General features: G+C 38.1%; 1 protein-coding gene across 1 annotated transcript; it reads right to left on the bottom strand.

Annotated features, from left to right (window-relative positions):
• Nucleotides 1-1,082: 1,082 nt before the first annotated feature.
• On the bottom strand, nt 1,083-2,099 carry oxgr1a.2 (oxoglutarate (alpha-ketoglutarate) receptor 1a, tandem duplicate 2). The gene has a single exon (XM_056452886.1). The coding sequence runs from the start codon at nt 2,097-2,099 to the stop codon at nt 1,083-1,085; it is 1,017 nt and encodes a 338-aa protein (XP_056308861.1).
• Between the last annotated feature and the right edge of the window lie 17,104 nt (nt 2,100-19,203).

The following is a 19,203-nucleotide window of genomic DNA, read 5'->3' as shown; positions in this document are numbered from 1 at the left end:
CGCGAATGCTAGGAGAACATGCAAACTCCATACAGAAACGCCAACTGACCCAGCCGAGGCTCGAACCAGCGACCTTCAGCACTACCTACTGCGCCACTGCATTGCCCTTATGTTGAGTCCGCACGCACCTATGACGACGCGCACCCAGACAATGATAAAACAAGTGCTCGACTCAAGAAAAATTGAGCCGAGCATAACAGGACAGGACAGGACAAGACAGAGCTAGTGTCCGAACTCTGCCACCAAAACAAGAATTTACAAGACCAGAGTGGCAGAACCCTGACACGGGTCTGACGGTCTATCTGTCCCAGTCTGCCCCTGCTACCAAGTATTAGATTAAGGGGCAAAACACTTTTTCACACAGCGCTATGTAGTCATTTCAAAACTGCACGATGTGTTTACTTGTGTAATCTTTGACTAATATTTCAATTTGTTTGATGATCTGAAACATCAAAGTGTAACAAATTTGCAAAACAATAAGAAATCCATAAGGAGGAAACACTATTTCACACTACTATAGGTGTCTATATTTAGATCTTATTAGCATATTTTGATCATGTTATAGGGCATCACGGTGGCTCAACGGGTAGCACAATTGCCTCACAGCAAGAAGGTTGCTGGTTTGAGCCCCAGCTGGGTCAGTTGTCATTTCTGTGTGGAGTTTGGATGTTCTCCCTGTGTGCTATCAGGGAATTTGATTAACTAAATTAGCCGTAGTGTATGTGTGCTTGTGAATGAGAGTGTATGGGTGTTTCCCAGTACTGGGTTGCAGCTGAAAAGGCATTCGCTGTGTAAAACATATGATGGATAAGTTGGCGGTTCATTCCGCTGACCCCTCATTAATAAAGGGACTAAGCTGAAATGAAAATGAATGAATGATCATATTATTGATTGATCATTTTCCAATCAACTATTTCCAATCAACTATCAACTATTTTAAAATAGAGTCATATTTTTTTTCCAGAGCAGATACAAAGTCAGTCAGGCCTGGATTATTATAAAAGTGAGTGCCTAATTAATGTACATTTTCATGTGACGTATATCCGTCATATCAATTCACAGTGTCTTTAGCTCAATCTCTGCTACTCTTCTTGCTTATATTGCTGGTCGTGGGTTGGGAGATCATCACCAGTAGTCTTTTCAATGCTCAACTTGAACTTGTCACATTTGAAGAGCTCCACAAAGGCCTGTTTAAAGCTATCGTCCGACAGAGTGTAGAGCGGCAGGTTGAAGATGATGTTGAGCACCGCGATGGGTCTGGAGATGATGTAGGCCACGTGTATGCCATGATCTAACATACAGTTCATCCCAGGCGTGAGCCTCGTGTAGACTCTAAACGCTCGCAGCACATGATACGGAAGAAAACAAACTGTGAAACACGTCAAAATCAGCACAATGAGTCTCCTTGCTCGCACCCGTTTGGTGCTCCCCATATGAGGACCCTCCTTTAACTTTTCAATGATGCGCCAATAGCAAGCACAGACCACCACTAAAGGAACTAAATAGCCAAGTACAGTCAACACCCAACTATACGGCCAAACTCTTTGTGGATTGTTGCTCGCAAAATCCATACAGTATGTTTCGTTATTGAGGTTAACCGTATCCAAAACATATAAAATAGGACTCAGTTCAGCCACCGTAATGATCCAAACCAACACACAAGATACAACGCCCCAGCGTTTGCGCCTAATCTTATGTGCGTGCTGCGGATGCACGATTGCTATATAACGAAAAATGGACACGCATGATAGGAAGAGGATGCTGCCGTACAGGTTGAAGTGGAAGATGAAGCGTGCGAAGTGACACACAGTGATTCCCAGAGTCCACGAGTCATTCAGCACATAGTAATACACTAAAAATGGCAGCGAGATCATGAAGAGGAGATCTGTGAAGACCAGGTTCACCATGATGATGGTGCTGCTCTTCCAGGGTCGAACCTTGACCACATACACCAGAAGAGCTGTGAGGTTTCCAATAACTCCCACTATGAAGATGGCACCGTACATGGCTGGCAGATAGTAGCGCTTCACCTTGTTGTCCACATCGGTGCAGTTGTCGCTCGATGTGTTGGACATGTCATAGTAAGGGTTGCCAGACATGATTGTGCCTGGAGAAAAGGAGATGAAATGTTAAGGTGCTGATGGCTATTCTAGTTAATTTTATAGAAAAAGTAGTTCCGGCAGGTTTTTAATCATATTACAGCTCCATTTCACTACACTGAATGATGATTTGAGTTATTTCACAGCAACAACAGTCAAAAATCACAGCAAAACACAACAGAAGGCTTTGGATTATCTGGCTGAATGCGGTGTATCTGAGTGAACGTGAGTGACTGTAAACAAGAGTTTGTCGCCCTCTGCTGGAACTGTTTGATATTATTAATTATTAACAGCCACTGTTCAGTTCTAGCTACATTGTACAAGAGTTTTATGTACTAACCTCATTTACATCACTAGATTTAGGGGTGTTGCTTTTTTAAAAACATGCAACGTGTTGTCGGATATAATAATTACTCAATGCAGTGACATTTCGAAATGTTGAACATTTAAATCAATGCATTTTAGGAAAATACTAATTATATAAATAATTTATTGTAAGTACTGTAGTGCTTTTGAACTATAGTATAGTAAAGTACTGAATGCATTTGTTGTGGCAAAAAGTATTGCTTTGGTAACACAACCACTATAGTAATTTTAACAAATTACTGTAGTTTTTTCCAACTGTATGGTATTATACTACAATACTCCACAATTTACCGACGTAAAGATTTAAGTATGCTACGATATTTATTACTGTTTACCAGTTCACTAGAGTTAATACTACAATATACTATTTATTAACAAAGTTGCAAATGCTATAATATATGCATACATTGTACTATAGTATGCTTGAAAAGCACTGTAGTGTGTACTACAAATTACTAAAGTATATATTTTTTATGTGGGAAGTGACTTTATTGTTGTTCAATCAATTTATTTTATACTCACTGAGATTTAAATAATACTTGATGGACTTGATGGAAAACGCCCCAGTTTGACCACAAGAGGGCGCAAGACTCACACTTAAATTAGACAGACAGACAGACGGACAGATAGATAGATAGATAGATAGATAGATAGATAGATAGATAGATAGATAGATAGATAGATAGGTAGGTAGGTAGGTAGGTAGGTAGGTAGGTAGGTAGGTAGGTAGGTAGGTAGGTAGGTAGGTAGGTAGGTAGGTAGGTAGGTAGATAGATAGATAGATAGATAGATAGATAGATAGATAGATAGATAGATAGATAGATAGATAGATAGATAGATAGATAGATAGATAGATAGATAGATAGATAGATAGATAGATAGATAGATAGATAGATAGATAGATAGGTGGGTGGGTGGGTGGATGGATGGATGGATGGATGGATGGACGGATGGATGGATGGACGGATGGACGGATAGACAGACAGACAGACCAGATACATAGTGACACTGATGTTGAAAATTCATCTTTGGATCATATAAACAAATCATATTTTTAAATTGTGTTAAAATATTCAAATAGAAGTGTATGTATGTATATATATATATATATATATATATATATATATATATATATATATATATATATATATATATATATATATATATACTGTATAAACACTGGTAGTGGATACAGGTTTTGTGTGTGTATAAATAATAAAGCATGCCAGTGCAAAGCATCAATTGCATACTATTATAGTATTCACAGTAGTACTACCAAGCTGTGTAGCAGTATATTTATTTATTAATTTGAATATTTATTTTTAATGTTTAAAGTGATTCACTGTTGTACCCTTATACCACAACACCAGAGACCCAACATATAAAACTATTTCGCAACAATGCAACTTAAAACAGACAGAGAGAATCTGACCAATCACATTAAAACTTTAAGAATACTTAAAAATTCAAGCCTTGCATTGAAAAATTCATACCCTCACGTTTGCTGGATGTAAATTAATGGAATGTAATCTGCCCGGTGTCACACTGAGAAATCAAGTAATCAGTGAGCTGATTTAGCCCAGTGAAATCCTCCGAGCACGATAGACTGTGCTTTGACTAAAATAGGATTCGATGGCCTATTTTAGGTGACTCGAAAATGAGAGCATGTTGAAAAGCAGGCCAGACTGAAGGGCAGGACGGCTTTCTGCATCAGAAGGCGTAGGATCGTATATCTCATACATATCATGATCTCTGCTTCAGTCTGGTTTTGTCGCTCAGGAGGGCTCCTTCGTGCCGCCTGCATGAATTTTTACATTTTCACACTTAGACAGAAGGTGGGGACACCATAAGTGACGAAGCTCGCAGTAAACAGCATTTATCTTGGCACGGCGAGCTATCGTCGTCTTGCTGTGCCATTCCACCCACTAACAGTGTTGGACTACCTGCTGTCCAGCTGGCCTTTTGCTGGCCCGCATCGCAGAGACAGCCATAAAACCATCCACTGCACTGCTGAATGTGACCTTGTTATGCATTCAGATTCTGAGTAGCATCTACAAAGAATATGTTTGTTATTAATCAGCTGGTGTTTATCAGGCCTCCTAAAGCCATATGACCGATTTCACCTGCTGTGTTCAGAAATGTGGCAATGCAACTCATAATGCAATGTGAACATGTGTTAAAATGTCCTGCTAAAAATATGTATACTGCATATGATGATGAGGTGGATTTTGGCAAATGGCTACTGGTTTAAGATGATCTTGAGTTAGTTTAATATGATCGTAAGCTGGTTTAAGATGGTCATGAGCTGGTTTAAGATGACCATGAGCTGGTTTAAGATGATCTTGAGTTGGTTTAAGATGGTCATAAGCTGGTTTAAGATGGTCATGAGCTGGTTTAAGATGGTCATAAGCTGGTTTAAGATGATTATGAGCTGGTTTAAGATGATCTTGAGTTGGTTTAAGATGATCATGAGCTGGTTTAAGATGGTCATGAGCTGGTTTAAGATGACCATGAGCTGGTTTAAGATGGTCATGAGCTGGTTTAAGATGACCATAAGCTGGTTTAAGATGGTCATGAGCTGGTTTAAGATGATCTTGAGTTGGTTTAAGATGATCATGAGCTGGTTTAAGATGGTCATGAGCTGGTTTAAGATGACCATGAGCTGGTTTAAGATGATCTTGAGTTGGTTTAAGATGGTCATAAGCTGGTTTAAGATGGTCATGAGCTGGTTTAAGATGGTCATAAGCTGGTTTAAGATGATTATGAGCTGGTTTAAGATGATCTTGAGTTGGTTTAAGATGATCATGAGCTGGTTTAAGATGGTCATGAGCTGGTTTAAGATGACCATGAGCTGGTTTAAGATGGTCATGAGCTGGTTTAAGATGACCATAAGCTGGTTTAAGATGGTCATGAGCTGGTTTAAGATGATCTTGAGTTGGTTTAAGATGATCATGAGCTGGTTTAAGATGGTCATGAGCTGGTTTAAGATGACCATGAGCTGGTTTAAGATGATCTTGAGTTGGTTTAAGATGGTCATAAGCTGGTTTAAGATGGTCATGAGCTGGTTTAAGATGGTCATAAGCTGGTTTAAGATGATTATGAGCTGGTTCAAGATGATCTTGAGTTGGTTTAAGATGATCATGAGCTGGTTTAAGATGGTCATGAGCTGGTTTAAGATGACCATGAGCTGGTTTAAGATGGTCATGAGCTGGTTTAAGATGATCATGAGCTGGTTTAAGATGGTCATGAGCTGGTTTAAGATGACCATGAGCTGGTTTAAGATGATCTTGAGTTGGTTTAAGATGGTCATAAGCTGGTTTAAGATGGTCATGAGCTGGTTTAAGATGGTCATAAGCTGGTTTAAGATGATTATGAGCTGGTTCAAGATGATCTTGAGTTGGTTTAAGATAATCATGAGCTGGTTTAAGATGGTCATGAGCTGGTTTAAGATGACCATGAGCTGGTTTAAGATGGTCATGAGCTGGTTTAAGATGACCATAAGCTGGTTTAAGATGGTCATGAGCTGGTTTAAGATGATCTTGAGTTGGTTTAAGATGATCATGAGCTGGTTTAAGATGGTCATGAGCTGGTTTAAGATGACCATGAGCTGGTTTAAGATGATCTTGAGTTGGTTTAAGATGGTCATAAGCTGGTTTAAGATGGTCATGAGCTGGTTTAAGATGGTCATAAGCTGGTTTAAGATGATTATGAGCTGGTTCAAGATGATCTTGAGTTGGTTTAAGATGATCATGAGCTGGTTTAAGATGGTCATGAGCTGGTTTAAGATGACCATGAGCTGGTTTAAGATGGTCATGAGCTGGTTTAAGATGATCATGAGCTGGTTTAAGATGGTCATGAGCTGGTTTAAGATGACCATGAGCTGGTTTAAGATGATCTTGAGTTGGTTTAAGATGGTCATAAGCTGGTTTAAGATGGTCATGAGCTGGTTTAAGATGGTCATAAGCTGGTTTAAGATGATTATGAGCTGGTTCAAGATGATCTTGAGTTGGTTTAAGATAATCATGAGCTGGTTTAAGATGGTCATGAGCTGGTTTAAGATGGTCATGAGCTGGTTTAAGATGACCATGAGCTGGTTTAAGATGATCTTGAGTTGGTTTAAGATGATCATGAGTTGGTTTAAGATGATCATGAGTTGGTTTAAGATGGTCATAAGCTGGTTTAAGATGGTCATGAGCTGGTTTAAGATGACCATGAGCTGGTTTAAGATGATCTTGAGTTGGTTTAAGATGATCATGAGCTGGTTTAAGATGGTCATGAGCTGGTTCAAGATGACCATGAGCTGGTTTAAGATGATCTTGAGTTGGTTTAAGATGATCATGAGTTGGTTTAAGATGATCATGAGCTGGTTTAAGATGGTCATGAGCTGGTTTAAGATGACCATGAGCTGGTTTAAGATGATCATGAGTTGGTTTAAGATGGTCATAAGATGTTTTAAGATGATCATGAGCTCGTTTAAGATGGTCATGAGCTGGTTTAAAACGATCATAAGCTGGTTCAAGATGATCATGAATTGGTTTAAGATGGTCATGAGTTAGTTCCAGATGATCATGAGTTGGTTTAAGATGGTCATAAGCTGGTTTAAGATGGTCATAAGCTGGGTTAAAATGATTTTGAGTTTGTTTAAGATGGTTATAATCTTAGTTAAGATGATCTTGAATTGGTTTAAGATGGTCAAAAGCTGGTTTAAGATGGTCATAAGCTGGGTTAAGATGATCTTGAGTTGGTTTAAGATGGTCATAAGCTGGTTTAAGATGGTCACAGACGGGTTTAAGATGGTCATAAGCTGGTTTAAGATGACCATGAGCTGGTTTAAAATGACCATGAGCTGGTTTAAGATGATCATAACCTGGTTTAAGGTGACCATGAGCTGGTTTAAGATGATCCTAACCTGGTTTAAGATGACCATGAGCTGGTTTAAGATGACCATGAGCTGGTTTAAGATGATCATAAACTGGTTTAAGACAATCATGAGCTGGTTCAAGAGGATCATGAGCTGGTTCAAGAGGATCATGAGTTGGTTTAAGATGGTCATAAGCTGGTTTAAGATGGTCATAAACTGGTTTAAGATGATAATGAGCTTGTTTAAGATGATCATGAGCTGGTTTAAGAAGATCTTGAGTTGGTTTAAGAAGTTCATGAGCTTATTTAAGATCGTCATAAGGTGCTTTAAGATGATCGTGAGCAGATTTAAGATGATCAAAAGCTGGTTTAAAATGTTCATGAGCTGGTTTAAGATGGTCTTGAGTTGGTTAAGGATCTTCAGTAGCTGGTTTAAGATGGTCTTGAGTTGGTTAAGGATCTTCAGTAGCTGGTTTAAGATGATCATGAGCTGGTTTAAGATGGTCAAAAGCTGGTTTAAGATGATCAGGAGCTTGTTTAAGTGGGTCATGAGCTGTTTCTTGCTGTTTTAAGATGGTCATGAGCTGGTTGATTCTGGTTTAAGCTGGTTCGTACTGGTCATTAACTGGTTTAAGCCAGCTCTTGCTAGACATGACATTAAACCAGCAAAGAACAAGCTTAAACCAGCTCATGACCTGCAAGAACCAGTTAAAACCAGCTCATGACAAACAAGAACCAGCTTAAACAAGCTAATGACCTACAAGAACCAATTTAAAGTAGCTCATGACTAACCAGAACCAGCTTAAACCAGCTCATGACCTGCAAAAACCAGCATGAACCAACTCATGACCTGCGAGAACCAGCTTAAACCCTCTCATGAGCTGCAAGAACTAGCTTAAACCAGCTCGTGATCTGCAAGAACCAGCTTAAACCAGCTCCTGACCTGCAAGAACCAGCTTAAACTAGCTCATGACCTCCAAGAATCAGCTTAAACCAGTTCAAATGTGTGAAATAAGACATCTCAACAGTGGCTTTAACTGTGGAAGTGTTCGCAGAATAATTGACTGGGCCATTAAATGATTGTAAAATAATGTACACTGATTATTATTTGGCAACCCGTCATTAGTTATTCCTTCCATATTTTCTTGACGTGAGGTCTCTGCTAGTAACATAAAGTGTGCGGTGCGCTACAGAGGTTCAAATATGCTTGTATCTATGAGTTTGCATGCATGTAGAATATAAGTGCACACTTGTACATGTCTCTGAATGTCTGTGAGTCGTTCATGAGTGTGTGTGTGTGCCTGATGGGGGATGTAGGTGTTGCATGGGCTGCTTTGCCATTGGCTTTCCTCCTCGGTAAGTCTCCTCTGTTTTTTTTTCTTTCTTTTTTTCATTCTCACGCCCTCGCTGTTGCCAGCCACAGAAAAAATCTCTCTTCTGCTGTTGTTCAAGCATCTCTGCCCACCTAGCAGCGAGTGTTTTCCTCGTGTCTTCAGTCAGTCTGTATTCACTCTGTCTGTATGTGCAGTTAAACACTGACTGCGGGGTCACACACTCTTATACACACCCACGCCTGCTGTGATTCAGGAGCTGGTGAATCCCTCACACACACACACACGCAGTAGAGCTCACATGCAGGATTTGTGGGGTTAAATATAAATAAATGTACATTCTGCTTATATACAGTATACAGGTGTTTGTTTAGACGGATATGTGAATCTATTAAATATGAAATGATAATGATATGAAACTATTACCATAGCAACTGAACTGAACTGATCAGGACAAACAGTGAGTGATGGGTTAAAAAAGTATAGAAATCTGTTCATTTCTTCTTTCATAAGTCCACCCATCAGTCCATCATTCTATATTCCATCTGTCCATCCATCCATCCATCCATCCATGCATCCATCCATCCATCCATTCACTATTGTACCTGTTGTTTTATCTATCTATCTATCTCTCTATCTATCTATCTATCTATCTATCTATCTATCTATCTATCTATCTATCTATCTATCTATCTATCTATCTATCTATCTATCTATCTATCTATCTATCTATCTATCTATCTATCTATCTATCTATCTATCTATTTGTCTGTCTCTCTATCTGTCCGTCCATCCGCTTGTTCGTCCGTCTGTCCGTCCGTCCGTCATTTTATCCATCATCCATCCATTGTTTTGTCCATCCATCCATCCATCCATCCATCCATCCATCCATCCATCCATCCATCCATCTATCGTTTTATCCATCCATCCATCCATCCATCCATTGTTTTATCCATTCATCCATCCATCCATCTATCGTTTTATCCATCCATCCATCCATCCATCCATCCATCCATCCATCCATCCATCCATTGTTTTATCCATTCGTCCATCCATCCATCCATCCATCCATCCATCCATACATCTATCAATTTATCCATCCATCCATCTATCGTTTTATCCATCCATCCATCCATACATACATGCATCCATTGTTTTATCCATTCGCCCATCCATCCATCCATTTATCGTTTTATCCACTTATCTATCCATCTATCTTTTTATCCATCCATCCATAATTTTGTAAGTTTTGCATTTGGTTCCATCCATCCTTCTTTCATTTTCATTTTAATATTTTATTGTTGTATCTGTTGTTTTATTCACCCATCTATCTATTATATATCCATTCATCCATATATCCATCCATCCATCGTTGTATCATTCTGTCTTTCAGTCTATCCATCCATCCTATATTTTAATGTACATTCCATCCATCATTTTAATCTTCCACTCATCTGTCCATCCATCCACCCATCAGCAAACTGTCAATCTGTTCATCCCTCCATTAATCCATCAGGATACTCTCATTTTATTAATTGGCTGTACACACATCCATCAATCCATTGTTATATTCATTCATATATCCATCATTCTGTCAGTTTTGATTCTACATTTTCTACCACCCATCCATTCATCCATCCATCCATCCATCAATTGTTGTATCTTTCTGTCTTTCAGTCTATCAATCCATCCTATATTTTAATTTTAAAAAAGTATATCCATCCATTATTTTTATGTTACATTTTTCCATCCATCCCTCCATCCATCTGTCCATCAATCCATCCATCCATCCATCCACTATTGTATCCGGTTTGTCCATCCATCCATCCATCCATCCATCCATCCATCCATCTATATATCCATCCATCGTTGTATCTTTCAGTCTTTCAGTCTATCCATCTGTTCTATATTTTAATGTACATTCCATCCATCCATCATTTTAATCTTCCACCCATCCACCCATCAGCAAACTGTCATTATATTCATCCCTCCATTAATCCATCAGGATACTGTATTTTTATTAGTTTGTTGTACACGCATTGTATCCATCTTTAATTTAATATTTTTTTTTTCATCCATCCATCATTGTATCTTTCTGTCTTTCAGTCTATCCATCCATCCATCCATCAGCAAAATGTCATTCTATCTTTCATTCTATTCATTCATTCATTCTGTCATTGTTCTATCCATCAACCCATTCAGCCCCTGTGCTGTACTATTCTGTTTTTCCTTCTTACCATTCATCCATCCATTCATCCATTGTTCTGTTAATCAGTCTTACTTTCTTTCATCCATCATCCATTTACCTATCTAACTTAAATAAATGGCTATATTATTAAATATTTTGTCATTAAGGCTATTATAGATTAAACCACCAATGTTTTAGCCATTACTTTACAGCAAAACTAAAATAAAGGGTTTTACTGTGCAACCGGATCAAGCTTAATATTCTAATGTGCTGTTCTGAATGAAGCTGAATGGGTTTGCCTGTCTCCAGGAGTAGTGTAGTATGCAGATATGAGTCTCTCCTGCAGTGGTCTGTTCCTTTTATTTGATGGTGATCATTGGGTCTGCAGCAACTGCATTAATATTTCACAGCGATGGAGCTTTAAGACACTGTAGAGATCTGCTCCGGCCACACATTAAAGACACTCACTCCTCCATCTCAGGAATTACATCAAATCCAATGTTTCTATACCACACGGACAACCAAATCCTCTAATCTACATCTCTAGAATCCAAAAAAGGTCATGTTCTCATTAAAATAATTGCTAACACTTTAGTGTAGGGACCAGTTCCTATACTAGAGACCAATAGTAGCTCATTGCATGCATACTATTAAGATATTGACTGTTTATTTGGGCTTAAATATAACATATTCTAGTATATTCTCTAATACCTAAACCCAACTCATACCTTATTGACTATTAATAAGCAGCAAATCAGAAGATTATTGAACTAAAAGTCATAGTTAAAGGTTTATTAATAGAGAGAATAAAGTGTGAGCAATTAATTTGTTCTCACCTTCTGATAGAGAGCGATGTCCAGCAATTTTGGGTGGTGTCTGTATATATTCAGACAGAATCAGCTTCTTGAGGCTTGAATAGAGGAAATTCAGGTTGAAATAATAGTTTATTATGTAGGTAATTACACCGAGACTTATGAAATGGCTTCGATATACTAGTCTAGTTCAAATAATCAATCAAAATAACAGAAGTCTTCGCTACGAGTTTCATATATACACACACTTTATTTGTATAGCGCCGGGTATATATACATATATACCCGGAAACAATGTTTTTTTCATGGTCTAAAGACATCCTTTGTTTTTTTCATGGTCTAAAGACATCCTTTTTTGGTTAAGTTAAGCTTGAGACTGAAGTTGCATCAAGCTCTTGTTGTTAGGAAGATATGAATGTACAGAGTCATTGTGGGTAATATAAAAGATGACAAAAGATCACACTTCTCCTTTTGCAAAAATACACACTTCATCTTAACAGCTTCTACGCTCTGCGCTACAAAAATAGCAGCGTAATACTTCTAAAGCATTGCATTAAAAACAAATACCCATTGTGTTTTGCTGGTTGCAGTGAGGAGCTTGTTTGCTTTCTGGATGCAATGAGCAATAAAAAATTCACTAAATACAGCAAATGATTTGACCACCTTTACTAAAGGGACGGTTCACCCTAAAAAGAAAAAATCCTCATCATTTTCTCACTCACAACATGTTTTAATTTACTGATGCATTTTTGCACACAAAACAAGATATTTTGAGGAATGTTGTAAAAAAGCAGGCATTAATTATGTTCCCATCCAGCTATTGTTATGAAAAGTTCCAGTATGTGCAATAAAAAGTCATGTGATTTTGCTTTAACAGATGATGTGGTGATAAGAATGTGTGTGATGGGACGCAATAATGGACAAACCAGCATTTCCAGCACATTGTAAAACAGCTGTAATATTGTTTTGCTCTTTGCCTCAGCTAAAGTCATCAGTGGTTCAGTATTATTATTATTGCCTATAGTTGAGTGTGTAGGGTGGTGTGTATTAAGATGTAAAGCACATTTATACATTTTTTTTTGTCCAAAACTCAGCAAAAATGACAATTTTTTTATAACAAAGCAATTTTGTGACAAACAACATGAACATGGATCACTTCTTATTTGTATTTATTGTGTTTTTTTGTGAGTTTTTATAGATACATTTGAAGAGTTCAGATGCTAAACCCTCTAAATCCATCAGAAACAGCGGCCTCTGGTGGATTCGGGAAAACAAAAACTGCAAAAAAACGAAGCTCCTGGGATGTATTTTGCTCTCTCTAGAAATGTATACCAGGGTACGTATCCATAATGAGCCTTTAATAACATGCAGTTACATTACAGCCTTTAGTGATTACCTAAAATCAAAATGTTACAGGAGTTAAAGAGCCCATATTATGGGTTTTTGAAAATGCCCTTCCATGTAGTGTGTAACACAGCTTTAAGTGAAGTGAAATATCCAGCTAAGGCTTAAATCTGTAAGTGTACAGTGTTTAAAACTATTGATTCATCTATAAAAGAGTCGACTCATAGTGCTTCAAACGAGTCGTCTTGATAACGAGTCATTAGGTGTTTCGTGATGACGCAGCTACGAAACACAAGTAGTTGGGCGCGCAAACCCGGGAGATTTGAAACCTGCGGCCCCGCCCACTAACAGAAAAAAAAGTCTCACACACACACACACACACACACACAGACAGACACCGGTCGAATGAAGTCACGCTGTGCAGATGGATATTATTGAGTCTAATCAAAAATGAAACATCAGCAATATAGCCCAGCCTTGAGCAGTTCTGAGTGCTTCTGAAAACTATATGCTTACAAAGAAGACTTCTTCAGTTTGTTAAAGGAAGGATCAGTAAAGACTGTCAGAACATGGATCAGTGCATCATGAATCAGTTTTTACCCCCATTTCACCAGTGTAAGTAAGTGCGATTAAAATTATTGCCTCGTTTACTCTATCTTGCACATTATGTATTTAGTTGTGTTTTGTTACTTGTAACCGTGTGTGCTGTATCAGGTTAACTCTTTATATTCTCATATCGCGTGTAAAGCCACGTTGAAAACGTGACGCGTGCCGCTTTGATTACGGATCGTCAGCTGTTTACACACATGCAACGGTCAAGTTTCAAAATATTTCAGCTCAGGTTCGAGGTGAGGTGTCTAAATTGCACTCAGCAAGCTGAACTGGCGCTCTAGGCGTGTGTGTCGTGTCCTCGGGTAGGAGTAATGTGTGTGTGTGTGTGTGTCTCCTCGTGTGTGTAACGTATGGGTATTCGTGGAAATAACTGAGCGCCGCGCCGCGCCGCGCCCTCTCAATTCAGCCGCTCCTCTATGGACGCGCCGGCCCTGTGTGTGTGTGAAAAGAGCAAGAAGACTGTGACAGGCTAGATCTCCTCGCCAGTTCTTGGACTTTTTGCTTGATAAAATAGTTAGTCGTCAGTATTTTCTAGTCCATCGTCTGTATTTACATTCACCCACTGGCAGCCAAAATCCACTATGAAGCGTGTATGCACTGTGACTACTTTTATATTGTACATTAGCAGCTGGGCATTTCAGTCTCGCGCTGAAGCCTGTCAGTGTCGACCAATCGCAGCAGGCTGTCATCGGTCCAATCAGCGCAGATTAGCTTCGCGCTGAGGAGGGGTTTGGGAACAAATGAATCGCTGAACGATTCCTATGGGAGTCGCTGGGATAATTAGGTAAAAATAAATGCAGATTATAAGACCATGAAAGTGTTGTTTGACCTTGCATGCATATTAGACTGTTGTTGGAGACCCTTACAACCTACATATGACCCTATTTCATGTATAATATGGGCTCTTTAAAGTGAATTTAAATCACAGTTTTAATGATAATGAACAGTAATGCTAACCATCAGAAACTTTACCGTGGTTTATCTTAAAACAGGTAATCGTGACGAAACTACTCGTGACGCAGCATTTGAGCAGTCCTGAAGCGTTCCCCAAACTCCTCTGGGTTTAATGATTCCCACTTCTGATGCTCAGCTATTCTCTAATATTGCATCGCCGGTTAAGTCTTAATCCAGGTCATCGACAGCGGCTGGAAATCCCTCCATCCATCAGCAAATGGATGTGTGTAAATCTCTAGAGGGGTTAAATGCACAGGTGGAGCGTCTCAATCAATCTAATCGACTGCTTTAATCAGCAGCGCAGAGACTGATACTCCACCTGTATTGCACTTTATTCCCTTTAGTTTCTGTTTCAGACGCCCTCAATACTATCTCACACCTCTTTTTATCATTTTGTGAGTTCTTTAATGGAAAAAGGACTGGAAGTAATGGTTATCGTTTAACATCAGTGGAACGTTTTCATTCAACAAAGGTTCCTTAAAGTGGAAAAAGGAGCTTGATTATTAAAGTGATAGTTCATCTAAAAGTCTTGACAAAACACACAATGAAAAGATTGGTAAACGTTGGTAATTGGTTGAATTCCAGTATTTTTTGTGCTAATATAGAAGTTAATGGGTACCAGTTACCAGCATTCTTCAAAATATCTTCTTTTGTGTTTAACAGACACTCATAAAGGTTTGAAACTAGAGTGTAAATAGTGAGTTAAATCGATATTCATTCAGGCTTAGTCTCTTTATTAATCAGGGGTCGCCACAGCGGAATGAACCACCAACTTATCCAGCATATGTTTTACACCACGGCCAATTTAGTTTAATCAATTTCCTTATAGCGCATGTGTTTGGACTCTGGGGGAAACCGGAGCACCCGGAGGAAACCCACGCCAACACGGGGAGAACATGCAAAGTCCACACATAAATAAAAAACTCACCAGCCGAGGCTCAAACCAGCGACCTTCTTACTGTGAGGCGACAGTGCTAACCACTGAGCCACCATGTCACCGTTAAGTGGATAGTTCACCCCAATTCTGTCATCATTTACTCACCCTTTTACCCTTTGTGTCAAACTGTTTTTTCATAAAGGTTTACATAAAATATGATATTCTGACCAAAGCTGGAAACCTGTAACTATTATATGTATATGTTTTTTCCTACTATGAAAGGCAATGGTTACAGGTTTTCAGCATTCTTCAAAATATCTTCTTTTGTGTTTAACACAAAAAGAAACTTGTACAGTTTTATAACCACTTTAGGGGGAGTAAATTGTAATTTTTTGGGGTGAACTATCCCTTTAATGTTCATTTTTGGGGTAGTTGTACAATCATTTTGTCTACACATAGAGACTATATATGAACATATAACTTCCATTATAGTGCCTCTTTTGAATTAGAATATTGAATAAATATTACAATATTTATTACCAAGCTTATGAAAATATTTAGAAAGATATTTTTAATTACCATTAAGTTATTACAACATTGTGTTATTTAAACATTCAAAATGTCAGCCTGATCTCACGAGAAAACGTAAGTATTTTACCTTTTGTCAGTTTAGTGGCTAATTCGTACGAATTTGTACGAGTTCAGCTGTATGAAAATGTATGACGTATAATTAGATCATACGAATTCATACGAATTAGCCACTAAATCAAAAAGTTACGAATTGCCATGAGATCACATTGAAAATATCTAATTACATAAATGTTGTATATAGACATCATGGAAAACTTTATTGGACCTTTAGTGACTATATTTACTATCATGAACTAATAATGAACAATACCTGTACAGCATTTATCATAGTTCAACATTATCGAATGCGTTATTAAAATTATTTGCATTATTAAAAGCCAAAGTTGTGCTTGTTAACATGAGTTAATGCACTGAACTAACTGTGAACAATTGTATTTCACAGCCCAGGCTCATTCTGAAACGCACCGCTATAAAGATTTCTGGAGAGCGCCAATGAGCGCCAATCTGAGTGTCATTTGCACCTGCTGTTCTCACGTAAATCCACCAGAGGCCGCTGTTGACTGACTGACCGACTGAGCGACCAATCAACCCCACCCTCCTCCTTCCCTAAACCCAACCGACAATGTTTTAAAAAGCAATCCAGAAAAAGAAAAGCTCTCGTCTGATTTTTACCACGTTTTCAGATTTTCCTATTCTTCGCTGGACTCGAACCCCGTCGTCTTGGTCAGCTCTTCACTGCGTCTCAAGTCAACCGATGTACATGGCGAGCTACTGGACAAACTAGTAACAGCGGGTCCACACGGAGGTAAGCGGTCAGCTGGTAAGCATGAAAAGGAATGGCGACATACCACTCCGTAACACTCGCTTTAAAGACGAAATGCAGCCATACGTACCTCTGGCTACATAATACATGGTCTCCAGAAAGGTATATACGTCTATGCTTTAAGAATGAGCCTATGTTGGTATTTCAACTAACATTAACATAGATGACTAAATACTGTAATAAATGTATTGTTACCCAAGCATTTAAAACAACATCCAGCCTAAATTCACCAATAAAACCTTTAAATATATATATGCACAATAAATAGTGTGCTAACATTTTGAAAACATCATTACAAACAGAGAAACAGTGCGTAGTGCATAAAAAAACCTTGAATATTTGCCAGTTTGTTCCCTGTTAGCTGTCAAGTTTTGTCATTTAATTTGCAATATAAAGAGTTTTAGGCTCATTCTGAAAGAGTAGCCCTGTATACATTTCTGGAGATTGTCAATTATGTAGCCAGAGGTACATATGGCTGCATTTCATCTTTAAAACGAATGTTACGGGGTGCTATGATGCTGTTCCTTTTCTCGCTTATCAGCTGACCGCTTACCTCCATGTGGACGGCTTTTCTGCTGTTATCAGTTTGTCCAGTGGTTTGTTGCGTACGTCGGCGAACTTTAGATGCAGAAAAGAGCTGACTATAAGGATAGGGTTCGAGTTTGGCAAAGAACAGTTCCAGAAAGCAGGTAAGACAAAAACAGAAGCCAAAAAGTAAAATAAAGAAGTAATTAACAGGGTGAGAATGTGGTAGCAGTAAAGCTAGATTTTGATCTTGATACCAGGAGGAAGGAGATGGAGAATCAACGAAGCTTTAAAGGTATTCATTAATAAAACAGACGGCAGCTCCTCACAGAGACTACTGTCTAAACCAAAACAAACACAACATAACTGTGTCCAGGGGTGCGTTCTTCGTACATGGATTACTCAGTTAGCTGGATTTGATTATTGACGATTTGACACGATCCTCATAAGATCATCTAAGAGTTGATGTCATAGCAACAGTTCTGGTAGTTCAAACCTGCTCGGGAGCAGCAGCTTATTTCATATAAACAGGATTAGATCGGGTCAGTTCAAGCAAAGATAATACTGAAAGTATGTACCAAATACTGATATTTTCTTACAGTAGTAGTTGTATATAAAAAAGTAAAATGTATAATTATATTTGTAATATATAATAAATAGCAAAACAGGGAAAATAGTAAATATATTTTAACTAAATATAAAAAAAAAAATATATATATATATATATATATATATATATATATATATATATATATATATATATATATATATATATATATATATATATTTTTTTTTTTTTTTTTTTTTTTTGCAATCTGCACTCCGAAATAAAAGTACACAGACTGCCACCTGGTGGTTAAAAGAGAAAATGTATTGATATGAACTTTTTAGATCCAAACACGTATAATAAGGAATAATACATTTATGCAGTCACGGACATGTTTTGACCTACATTGTAAATGCGCTATACAAATAAAGGTGAATTGAATTGAATTGAATTGAATTAATATGACAGTGATTTGATGCTTCACAAAAGTTGCAGACACCTTTAACAATATCTAAATGCTTTTGTGATGCAAAATTAATTTAAACATCCAGTTATTATTTACACAGATTAAGAAACCGGCTACTGTAATACTACTATGACTACTAAAATAAAGAAAATCCGCCCAAACTGTAAAACTAAAGAAATTGCTAAAAGTGTAAAGTCTGCAGCCCACAACAAAGGTGGAAAGTATTTGCGTATCATATTTAACAAACCGTTTAGTATGAATTTAATGTAATTTTGCTCACATGGATAATTGAATATTAATCAGATGATGTCATTATGCTGATGTGCTGTCAGCCAATCGTTGCATTGCTAATCAGGATTTCGAAGATCAATAGATCTGTCCTTCACAACACACGCAGAGATCTCAGATCAGTTCATCCAGACATTTTAATCTGATTCACAAACTTGTTTGAAGAACCAAATTAGCCAGAGATCAGTGATCAAGATTAACAGATCCAGGATCTGCCAAATCATCTTAGATTATTTAAGCGAGGTACGAAGACCCCAGGTCTGGACCTCTCTCAACTTACTCTGCCATCGTTCCTCCTCTTATTGTCCAGAACTCCTTCAGTGGGACTCGAGGCTGGTGTGCGCCACAGGTGCTTCTCATTATTTACTCACGCGTCAGACTCTTTGCGTTCCCACGGCTCTCGGCCCCACCTCATCACCACAGTGGTAAAATCTGTAAATGTGGTAAAAGGTGCTGAGGGCTTTTCTTTCTTTCTTGAATAATTATTTTTAGGGGTTTTCACCTTTTATTGTGACAGGAC

This window comes from Danio aesculapii, chromosome 1 (assembly GCF_903798145.1).
Source record: "Danio aesculapii chromosome 1, fDanAes4.1, whole genome shotgun sequence".
Taxonomy (NCBI): domain Eukaryota; kingdom Metazoa; phylum Chordata; class Actinopteri; order Cypriniformes; family Danionidae; genus Danio; species Danio aesculapii.
The sequence above is the reverse complement of the archived record's forward strand: the minus strand, read 5'-3'. Positions and strand labels throughout refer to the sequence as shown.

Coding starts and splice junctions, on each gene's coding strand:
- oxgr1a.2 (XM_056452886.1), bottom strand. CDS start 2,099: ATGTCTGGCAACCCTTACTATGACATGTCCAACACATCGAGCGACAAC.